Here is a 12,171-nt window from a genome sequence, read left to right on the forward strand (position 1 = left end):
ATTAAAAATACTGTTATGGGGGCGCCTGGGTGGCTCAGTGGGTTAAGCCGCTGCCTTCGGCTCAGGTCATGATCCCAGGTCCTGGGTTCGAGCCCCACATCGGGCTTTCTGCTCAGCAGGGAGCCTGCTTCCTCCTCTCTCTCTCTGCCTGCCTCTCTGTCTACTTGTGATTTCTCTCTGTCAAATAAATAAATAAAATCTTTAAAAAAAAATACTGTTATGTTTTATTTCCAGATAAACTTTGCAAGATTTTGTGCCCATGAAAATTGTTCAGCTGATTTACAGGTTTCTGCGAGATTTGGATTTTTTAAGTAAGTATAATTTACTGTTACTCATCAAGATGGGCAATGGGTGTGTGCTTGTGGGTTCTAAAGAGAAAAGGACTAAGAACTATTCCTTAGGGATTAGCAGCATTCAAAGAATTGGGGCAGAGAGAGAGAGGAGGAAGCAGGCTCCCTGCTGAGCAGAGAGCCCGATGCGGGACTCGATCCCAGGACCCTGAGATCATGACCTGAGCTGAAGGCAGCGGCTTAACCCACTGAGCCACCCAGGCGCCCAGAGATTAAGTAATCTATTTGTCACTCACAGAACATAAATACTCAGAGGTGACCAGTTTTTGAACAATGAGAATATGTGAGCACCAAGATTTTATAAAGCATATTTTAATCTTTTACTGACTGCTCAGAAGATATTTCAGGATTTAGTTGTGCCTTGAGCTATCACGACTGTTATTATGTTTTAGACACGTTTAAGTGCCTATTAATAGAGTTTTGGTGGCAAAATGAGCTAGTGTTCACTAACATATAATCCTTAGGTTTTTTATCATCCAAAAACTGGTAACGTAAGTCAGACTGATGTACAAAAGAAATCCCTAAATGTATATGAAAACATTTAAAAGGGAATAAACCATCTTGCTTGTCTAAATTCATAGAAGAAGAAATAGTAAAGAGATAATCCATGTATCATGCAAAGAATAGTGCTTACCTAGCATATAGTGAAAATTAGATGAATGTTGGCTGCTGTTACTATTTTATCATGGGAAATAAACCAACTGCAATTTTATCAAATGTATCATGTCTAAATACCCTGTTTTGAAATTGGTCTGCATACTAGAGGGAAGATGTGAAAATGAGGACCAGAGAGAGAGAATCCATAGTGAGGTTGAGGGCTGATTGCATGCAGGAAGTAAGAGGGGATGGAGACATCAGTGACAGGACAGGAAAATGGGAAATTATTTTGGGGAGGCGGAGATGAAAAGGAAACAAGCTTAAATTGGGACATGTTGAATTTGGTGGGATTTCTACATGCAGCTTTCCACTTGAAAATCTAGTTCAGGATTGTTTGGAAGTCGTCTACACATTAGCGATTTGTGAGCATGAGGGGACCGGGGGTGGGGAATGTGTGGAAATGAGAATTTCACAGAGGAAAGAATGAGGGATCAAGTTGGGGAGGGGACAGTTTTATTTAACAATCTTCACAAGAATAGGGAGTCCCTGGGGGAAACTGTAAAGGTATCCCCAGAGAACTAAGACAAGCAAATCCATAGTGAAAGAGCCAGTGGAAAATACAGAAAAAGGGACTTCATATTGTAAAATTTTATAGAGAGCTCAGATCGCACAATGCCTGGGGAAAGGTCATTGTAACTAGCATTGAAAATGTGACTGGTGGGTGAGAAAAGGATGTTCCTGGCAACTTTTAAGATGGAAATTTCACTGCAGTAGTAGCCAAGGGAGAGTCTGAGTTCAAAGGGAAAAAGAATATACTGGGGACGAGTAGGTTCAACTGAAAAATTTCTATGTGGTGATGAAATTCGTTATTTATTTAATCATGGGACGACACAAACACATGTGAGGGTCAAAGGCAGAGTAAAAACTAAATTGAAGAGGGAAATGTACTTGAAGCCTGGAGCACTTTTCAGACTCTGTCAGAACTCTCTCTCTCCTCTGAAGCACCTGGCAGCTGCTCACTTCACCTTTTGCACGTCTTTTGCTTTAAGTTCCACGTGGCCATCAAACTCGGGTTCCCCTCCAAATTCTCTAGCTCTTTCTCACTTGTCATTTGAGGATCTTTGATTTTGGCTCTCTTGGCTTCCTAACCTGTCCTCTCACCCCTTTCTCACACCCCCCTGTTTTCCCTGAGTGATCGTGCCCACAGCTGTGACCTCACCTGGCCTGTCTACACTGCTGATGCTCAGATCCGTATCCAAGTTTCACACCCACACATGCAACTGTCCTGTCCTCTTGGGTGCCCAGTCACTATCCACCGATGACACAACCATTAGTCGCCAAAGCCAACAACCTGGAGTTCAACCTGCATTTTTCTCTTTCTTATCCCTGAGGTACAGTAAATTACTAAGTTCTGTAATACTACCACCTACAGGTGTATTTTATATATCATGCTTCTCTCCCCAGCCTGCCCCCTCTCTATTCCTCTCCCCCTCTCTACCATTCTTGCTCCAAACCAGATACTCAATATCCTTCTGGGTCACCAACCTTTCCCACTCTTTGGGCTTCTGACCTCTGATTTTATATTATTCTAAATCCTCGACTGTGGTATTTCCAGAGTGTGAGCTTTCTTTCTTCTTTTTTTTAAAGATTTTATTTATTTATTTGACAGACAGAGATCACAAGTAGGCAGAGAGGCAGGCGGGGCGGGGGGGGGGGGGCAGGCTCCCCACTGAGCAGAGAGCCCGATGCGGGGCTCAATCCCAGGGCCCTGGGATCATGACCTGAGCCGAAGGCAGAGGCTTAACCCACTGAGCCACCCAGGCGCCCCTGTGAGCTTTCTAACATACATTCTGATAACGGGGTTCCAAGAGCTCACTAAAACTTAAAATATCAACCATGCCACGGGACTTTTTTCCATGAATGGCAGAATACTTGTTTGACCACGCATTCTCAAGCCTCTGTATCTTTTTCTTCCTCCTACTTATCTGATTAACTCTCATTTGTCTTATAAATCCCAGCTGTTTTTCTTTGTCTCCAGCTACAGGAACACAAGTCCTGTGACCCTGGTTCCATTGCATTTACGCTCACCACTCTTGCTGTCTGTCTCCACACTGTCCTGTGAGCTGCAGCAAGATAAATTTCTGTCTTTTCATCTGAGCGTTCCCAGTGACTAATACAGAGCCTGGAGTGCTATAGGTGACTGATAGTTGTTTGCTGAGAATAGAACAAGGTCCTTAGGAAACAGCATAAAATGGGATCATACGCGGGTGGAGGAGTTAGCTTTGGAGAGAAGTTAAGATTGTCTTTATCTTGAGCTAAGAAAAAGGTGCTTGACAAAAATTAAGAAATCTCAAAGTGGCAGGAAGGGAAATACAGAGAAATCGGGGATGGCCAGGATAAAAAGCAAGTTAGTATATGGAAAGTGAGGGCTTTGAGGACAGACTTGGGAACTTGAAGGGAATGGGAAAAGATTCAAAATAGCTGTTAAGATAAATGGGATAGGAATGAGTAAAAAGGTTGACAAACAGTGTTGAGTACCCTGCTGGGGTGGGATCACATATGGCAGAGAATAAATTAATTCTTTTCACTTAGGCAATACCAATATAGCCTTGAGCATCCACAGTTGAGGGCCAAGAAGCCCTAACCTATTTGATTTATAATTGGACTTTATACTTAAATTATCCAGATTGGCTGCTCAGAGAGTCCAAAAACAATGACTACTAACTACCTTGTATCCCAGCATGTAATGTGGGGCCTTTGTTGAGTTATTAGATGAATAATTTACAGCCTCCCCATTCATGTATTTATTTTCTTCCTCAAATTCTTAGTTTCCTAGGTGTTTTTGCTGTCATGGGCCTCTGATAAGAAGAGCTGCATGGGTGAAAGCTTATCTAAGCTATAAATAAGTAGTGTTTTCATTTTTTTAAATCAGACACTCCCACTGTCCACTTTGTCGTCTTTCTCTGCAACCACACTGACCTATGAAAAAATGGGACAGTGACATTTATATGAAAATATTACTAAGAACACTAAGTTCTTTCCTGAAGAATGAAAATACATCTTAATAAGATATGAAATAATTTATTTGTATTCAGTACATATTTTCTCACAATAAGAAATTGTTACCTACTTTTTTTTTTTTTTTTTTTACTTTGAAGTGATAATATTTCTTGACGTTTGTCAAATCCATTACGATTTTAAATGGCAGCCAGTGGTGGGGAAGGCAGCATCTCTGAAGGTGTGGGCTTTGTCACTTTCATGAGAATCACCTGGAATGCTTAATAGAAATACAGTTTTCTAGGCCCCAGAACATCCGAATCAGAATCTATGGGCACCAGGCCAGGAATATGCAGTATTAAAAGGGCTATGAGTGGTTTTTATCAAACTAAAATCTGGGAAGCAATGCGGTGGTGGTGAAGAGTTTCAGATCTAGTCAAGCTAATCTGGTTAAAGTTTATCTACCATTTACTAGCTGAATGGCCTTTTTAGAGAAGCCTTTTCACCTCTGTAAACCTCTTTCCTCATTGATCAGACGATAAAATCATACCTACTCTATAAGGATGCTTCAAAGATAAAATGCAATACTGCAAACCAAGTGCATAGCACAAAGCTTGAAATACATGAAGGTTTGTAGAAGTTATTTCTGGTAACATCGTTATTGGGATATGGGTAGATCATGATTTAAAAAAAAAAAATGGCCTTAACATGAAATACTGCCACTGAATCCTTGGCATTTTCTGCATGTGGACTGGTGGTTTCTCTGGAGTTGAAGGTTTCTTTCTGTCCCAAGAAAGCCGCTGATGGACTGGGTTGGTGGTTGGACATTTCATGAGGTTTGAAGTGGCATGGATGCCAGTAAAAGGTGTAAGTTCCCCATCTTTTGCATCAACAAGGAAAGTTACAGGCCATCTCTGTTAGGTAAATGATCCTGATTTGAGGAGTTTTCACATGAAAGCTCTTTTCATCGATCCTTAGGCCCCCAGTGAGGGGTTCCGACAAAGTGCTGTGTCTTGTGATAAATTGTCACCTGTCAGACCAAACTGTACCTCTCCCACACGGAGGTCCTCTCTCACTGCTCAGGAATAGTAAGCATGGCAATGCGCTTGCGGCCCATTCTCCCGACCATAACCCCTCTGGCACGGAGGGCATTGAGGTGCCTCCGAGCACCCGCTTTCGGTAAATGCATTTCCACAGCAAAGAGCAGGAGTTTCTGAGAACTGCCATAACAGAGTGCCCACAGCAATCCAGGTAGCGCACACACACACTGTCTCATGTGCTCATTAACTTGAGGCTTCTAACCAGAGGTCTAAATTCTCAGGACAGTCACCCCGATCATATGAGTTTGCACGACAAAATGAAGATGAGCAAATATGATTTTTATCCAGATTACAAATACAGTAGCAGGTATTAGCCATCACGTAGACAGTTTAAAATCAAGTCTTTCATATTTTTTTTAAAGATTTATTTATTATTTATTTGACAGAGAGAGAGAGATCACAAGCAGGCAGAGAGGCAGGCAGAGAGAGAGGGGGAGAAGCAGGCTCCCTGCTGAGCAGAGAGCCTGATGCGGGGCTCCATCCCAGGACCCTGAGATCATGACCCGAGCCGAAGGCAGAGGCTTAACCCACTGAGCCACCCAGGAGCCCCCAAGTCTTTCATATTAATGACTGATCTAGATGACACTGCTTCCCTTCTCTACCGCAGTCATGCATCCTGGGTAAGCGATGTAGGCTTTTCCTGAGCAAGTGCGTTCATTATGTTAGGACTGCTTTTTTTTTTTTTTTTTTAAGATTTTATTTAATTTTTTGACAGAGAACACAAGCAGGAGGAGCAGCAGGCAGAGGGAGAGACAGAAGTAGGCTCCCTGCTGAGCAGGGAGCACAATGTGGGGCTCGATCCCAGGATTCTGGGATCATGACCTGAGCTGAAAGCAGCCACTTAACTGACTGAGCCACCCAGGTGCCCCGTTAGGACTGCTTTTAACTGCAGGTGACAATACTTGATGAATTGTAACTTAAATAATAAAGGCGCTTAATTGTTTTTGCGTAATAAGCAGGAGGTGGCTACAGGCTTAATAGGCAGCTACCAAAATCTGGACATGCATGGTTATCCTCCCAGTTTTCTTGGCTTTTCCCTCATCATCCCCCAAAGACTGTAGCAGCATCAAGGTTGCCAACCAAAGAAAAAGGGTAAAAGCAAAATTCTGTGTCCCCTCGAGGCTGCCTTCGAGGAAGGGAATCACCTTAGCAGACCTCTTACTCTGATTTACAGGACCTTGTCACAAGCTCATCCATGAATTATTGTAGAGCAATCATAATTCATTCCCTGAAGCTGAACGAGGGGCCTCTCTTCTGCAACAGCAAGGGAGTACTGCCTTCTGCCTCCGGCTCTACTCCTTGGGACCTCCAGGAGTCTGCCTTTATTCAAATGCAGTCTCCTTAAATGTTAGTTAACTGACGTATCTTAGTTGATGAGCATTTTCCAGTACTTTCTTTTTCTCTGAAGTCAGTAGCAAAAAGGCACCATTTCACACAGGCTTGTAGGCCGCTTGCTGCTGGCTAGTTTTTTGTCAAATAAATGACTCCTGGACCTCAACACAGGTAACCTCTCCGTTTGCATTACATTTTGTTCTAGCATCTTGATTAAAAACATGTTAGCCGTGAAGCCCTAATTCATCTTATCAAAGCATTCATTATCCTAAGACATGGGGAGAATTTCTTGCAAAATAAAACAATATTGGGGACGCCTGGGTGGCTCAGTTGGTTGGACAACTGCCTTTGGCTCAGGTCATGATCCTGGAGTCCCGGGATCGAGTCCCGCATCGGGCTCCCGGCTCCGCGGGGAGTCTGCTTCTCTCTCTGACCTTCTCCTCACTCATGCTCTCTCTCACTGTCTCTCTCTCAAATAAATAAATAAAATCTTAAAAAATGTTCACTTAGGGAAAACATAGAGCCTGCTGCAGAAATCCATCATTTTTCTATTCTTCCTTTTTCACTTATTAAGTTATGATGCTCTATGTACACAGTACCTTGATTTGTTTAAATTATGTGGATTCTGGGCTGCTTTGTAAATTTCAAGCGTGCATTATGCATGTTTTAATGAAGAATGAACCACGATTCCCGGGGAAAGCTCCGTTCAGCCTTGTCGCACTTCCAGATGTGCACCTGGACCTTTCTTCTGTCTCACATAAAAAGCTGGTGGGTATCTTCCTGAGGGCACCCTGTTAATGAATCCAGATACAGTAAGATGTATATCGTCATTGTGGTAATGTGGCAAAATAGCTTAAAAATGGAAAATAAACCAGGAGTCTGGCTGCTGAAATGTGAACACAGTGTTTCTCCTTAATTTGCTGTTGTCTTGGAACCTAGCTGTTTATGCAGTGCTCTCACCTTCTGTTGCTTGTCTAAGTGCCAACTTCTTTCCCAAAGGTACTCGGTGACTAATGCTTTGGTTACAAGCCAGAATATTTTATAAATGTCTATTTCTAGGCAGCTCTTCCACAAGTCTTAATTAAACTTTAATGTCAAGCTGAAGTTTACTTTTAGAACCTCTTAGGTTCCTTCAGTTGTAACATGATTGCAGAGCAGTGGGAGGAATGTAGGATGCCCGGGTCCTCACGCATTTATTTTCTCTCTGCCCTCCGTGCCGCCAAGCAGATACGTACTTGTGGAACACAAAGGTTTAGGACGGGAGCCTGAGGTAATCACAGGCATTCCCTGAAACAGTGGGAGGAAGAGCGTGAGGTCGCTGAGTCTGTTTCTTCCACCCTGAAAGGGTAGCTGTGGTGTAGGATTACTGTTTTGTTAGTTATTACACATCCTTCCAGAAAAGACCTAACGTCTCACACCCAGGGATCAGAAGCTAGAGATGCTGTGCACCCACTTGGTCTTCGTTCCTTCCTCCTCGATGTCACCAGTGCCAACCCAGGGATTCTGAGGTCACGGGGGCAGGGTGGGGTGGTTTCTTTGATGCTGCATCTGACGCCATCCCAAATAACAAAGCCTCTATCCGTGTCAGAATGATCAGATTTAAAATACAGTGATGTCCTTTTTTGTGCTTATTTTACAACTAATAATACTTAGGTAGTTCTGTGCCAGAGCCAGCAAACTCTTTCCATGAAGGGACAGAGTAAATATTCTAGGCACAGAGGTCTGTCTCGGCCTCCCACCTCTGCTGTCACAGTGCAGAAGTTGCCCCAAATGAACGGATATGGCTGTGTTCCAGTAAACCCCAAGGACAAAACCAGAAAGGGGCCCAAATTTGGCCTTTAGACAGCAGATTTTGAGACCCTAGTCTATGTACACTTGCTTTTTACATGACAGTTCTGTAGTATGTTTTTATTTTTTGGTATACTAGAGTGCCTTAGAGTGTATTTTGTTATTTAAATATAAGTTGTTGGCATAATTTAAGCTGGGTGCCAAAATTAGCCAGATTTAGACAAGCTTAGGAGCTAATCCTGGGTTCACAAACTGTAGAGGTCTCCTTCTAGACAGATAGACTAACCCAACAGAAATACATCTATATGTTCCCCGAAAGACTGTAATAGCTCCAAATTAGAATTGTCAAAATTCCCAATGATTATTGAATGGATAAAGAAAATGTGGTATGTTTATAAACGGATACATATATGCCAATGAGGATAAACCATTCACAACTCCATGCATCTGTAGAATTTAATGTTCTAAGCAGAATTTTAAGTACAGAAAGCCTGATAGGTAAAAATTAAATACTCTGTGATTCCACTTATAAGAAATAGAAAACTGGGCAAAGCCAATCTATAGTAAAATAAAAAAGGAAGATGATGGGTAGGGGAAGGGAGGGGGTGCAAAGGCATTTCTCTCTCGTGCTGGTGATACATTTTCTTGATTTGGGTGTTGCTTTCATTAGTGTATTCAGTTTGTAAAAATTCCCTGAACTGAATTTTAGGATATGTGTGTTTTTCTATATGTTGCTATCTTGATAAGTGTAAAATGGAAAGAAAAATCAGGATAAGAGGGGAAGAATTTTTAGGTATAATTGAACTGTGCAGCTTCTTCAATCTCTACCATTAGAAGGAGAAGAATGGGGAGAGGCATCTCTAATTTGTTTGCATATTCTGAAGTTCATGAAAATAATTACTTCTCAGAAACTATATTCTTTCCAGGGGCTCCTGGGTGGCTCAGTCAGTTAAGCATCCAACTTCAGCTCAGGTCATGATCTCACGGTCCTGGGATTGAGACCCTAGTGGAGCCCCACATTGGGCTCTGTGCTCTACGGGGAGTCTGCTTCTCTCTCTCTCTCTCCCTCTACCTCTCCCTGGCTCATGCACATGCTGTCTGTCTCAAATCTTGGAAAAAAAAAAAAAACAAAACTATTTCCAGTATTGATACTGCCATTAATTTATTGGTTAGTTCAATAGCTGTATTGCTACTAAAATGTTGTGTGATAGGGTATAGATCATATGAATGTAATAGTGGTAGATGTTTATTTAACGAAACATTTGGAATTTGTATACTGTCACAGGACAGACAAACATGGATATCATTTGGTAGAATTTATAATGATGAGTTGATGAACTTTCTTTTACAGTCATTTATCCAATAATTTCTTCAGGTTTTCTGATGTTTTTCTTTAGTGTTATCCCACCGTCTTTAATGTTTGATACAGTGACATACCACATATATTTTTTGAACACTGTGTTTGTAGGCTCTGAGAAAACAGTGATAATCATGATCTAGGATCTACTTTCCAGTACTCACTCTAGTGATAATAAAAGCAGACTCTGTGAAAATACTGCCTTAAAGGCATGCCCAGTGTGCTGGGAGAGGGAGAAGCTACTTTTGTTAAGGGGAATGCAGTGCTGAGTGATAGGGCTTAGCAAAGAGTATCAACGGGAAGAACTTCTCGTAACTATTAACACTTGTTGAGTCTTGAACAACAAATCAGCCAGACACACAAAGAAGGGAAAATGTAAAGGAGTGGCAGCTTGAATTAAGACACAGACACAGATATTTGGATACCTATTTGCAGGTGAGTATGTCTAAAGCAAAAGAATGAGTTGTGCAGTGCAAAGTGAGGCCTCCCGTGCTGTGCTTGTAAGTTAGCCTTCATCTTGAAGGCACTGAAGCACGTTAATCAGGCACATGACATTGTCACGTTTGCTTTCTGGAAAGTGATCCTCTCTGGCAGTGTGAAAATTGGACTGGAGAAGGAGGGCTTGAGAAATCAATTAAGGGTATAATCCATGTTAAGTCATGTTCAGTCATGAAGTTTTCCTACTTTTATATTATAAAAGAAATTAAATAGTCCTAAAATTAAATAAACCTAAATAACCAGAATGGTAGAAAAGCAAGAAGCAACATGCCCTGCTACCTTCAGGCAAAAGTGGTTCCCTGCCTTGAGTTCCCAGGGCTCCTCATTCACAACTCTTTCCCATGGATTGGTAATATTTGTTTATATTTGTCTATTTGTCTATACATCTGTCTTTTACAAGCTCTACAAAGGTGGGGATCTCTTAAACTGCTTTTGTATCCAGGAATGATGAACCTAATAATTATGTAGGGGGTTTCAGTTATAGTTGGTCATTCATGTGTCTTCAAATAATGGCTACAAGCATAAATTTGTAAACCTGTTCTTGAACCCTGTTCTCAGACACACTTTGTTTTAAATCAGTCCACAAATAACCATTGAATATGGACTCTGTGTTTAGCATTTCTATAGTTTATTTGGACACTGATCTTCTATACATTGTTGATCAGAATGGTACAGTGTAAGCTTAAGGAAAGCTTCTCAAGAGCCAGGAGAGAGGTTATTATTGCCGGGATTAGCCTCACCTGACATTTTCCTCTGGGTCACATCCTTCACTGGCTGAACCAATTTTTCTAAATTTTAAATTCTTCTATAGAATCTTCGTGTAAAAGTTTTCTTTGGGCTCTTCTAATTCTCTCATTGGTAAAGAGAATGGACTGTGCAGGCATTTTCCTGGAGACTTTAGAACATTTTGGCTGTGGTGCTTTGAAGAAGGGCCTTAAGCCTCAGGTTCTTTATATATATAAACGTGTTATTCTGAGGATTTCATGGGATGTGCATGAGCCAAATTTTCAGCATAGTAATTACTACTCCTGCGGATGGCGGCTGAGACTTCAAGATGCTGACGCACCTCTTCCCACCTTGAAGGCCTGGGGCCAGAGCCAGGACTGGAAAATCCTTACTCGTAGGTCTGGATTTGCAGCAGTCTGCTCTTTCTTTCCAGGTCACAGGATGGCAAAGCATGGCTGCAGTTCTGTTTTAAATGTGGTCTAGTTATCGATAGAGGGGACCAGCCTGCCTTGAGAAATGAATTCTATTGCAACAGACTGTAGTGCTGTCCACTTGCTGGAGAGCCGTCCCTCCCAAGGCTGTGCTCATTCCACCCAAACCGCCTCTTATTTGGGTGGTGGTTTTCTCCGCAGTCTCCTTTTCCCCCAGGTCTCCCCATTTCCCCCTTCGGTTTACGCAGCAGCTAGGTCAAGGTCTTTTCCAAAGTAAAGAAAAGAAACAAAGCTTTGCTTTTAGAAAAATACTGTGAAATACTGAGGAAAATATGTTAAAGCCCTAAGAAGCGAAACAGAAAGGAGAGTAGCTTAATTATGACTAATTAAAAAATAACAAACTTCCTGGCTAATAGCTGATTGAATTTATCTGAAACATGAAGAATTGAGTTCTAATATGAATTGGTATCTACTTATATGGGCTCACCTCCCCCATGTTTTTTTTTTCTCCCGAATTAGTATTTTATGATCAGTATAAATGAGGGGATGGGATTTTTATTTCCCAAACATTACTTACTTGTTACTAAGCAGTATTAAATATTAATTTTTAGGCCACATGAAAATAAGACCTATCTTGCTGTTGGAAGTATGAAGACAGTAATGTTGAACGTGTCCTTGTTTAATGCTGGAGATGATGCGTATGAAACAGCTCTGCACATCACACTCCCCACCGGCCTTTACTTCATTAAGATTTTAGATCTGGTAAGTATCAAATACCATAGCATGATACTATATTTCTTTTTTTTTTTTTTTAAATATAAATGGTGAAGGGGAACCCAGGTGGCTTATTGGTTAAGCTTCTGCCGTTGGCTCACGTCATGATTTCAGGCTCCTGGTTCCAAGCCAAATGTGCAAGCCCTGTGTCCAGGCTCCCTGCTCAGTGGGGAGTCTGCTTCTCCCGCTGCCTCTCTGTGCCCCTACCCCGACTTGTATGC

At 41.8% G+C, this 12,171-nt stretch overlaps 1 protein-coding gene across 1 annotated transcript in view; it reads left to right on the top strand.

Moving 5' to 3' along the window:
* Positions 1-12,171, top strand: part of ITGA4 (integrin subunit alpha 4) — an 81,360-nt gene that overhangs the window by 53,764 nt on the left and 15,425 nt on the right. Inside the window, exons 17-18 of the mRNA XM_047722332.1 lie at positions 235-311; positions 11,788-11,938. Coding sequence (XP_047578288.1) covers positions 235-311; positions 11,788-11,938 — 228 coding nt within the window. The remainder of the gene's footprint in view (positions 1-234; positions 312-11,787; positions 11,939-12,171) is intronic.

Source organism: Lutra lutra, chromosome 3 (assembly GCF_902655055.1).
Source record: "Lutra lutra chromosome 3, mLutLut1.2, whole genome shotgun sequence".
NCBI lineage: Eukaryota > Metazoa > Chordata > Mammalia > Carnivora > Mustelidae > Lutra > Lutra lutra.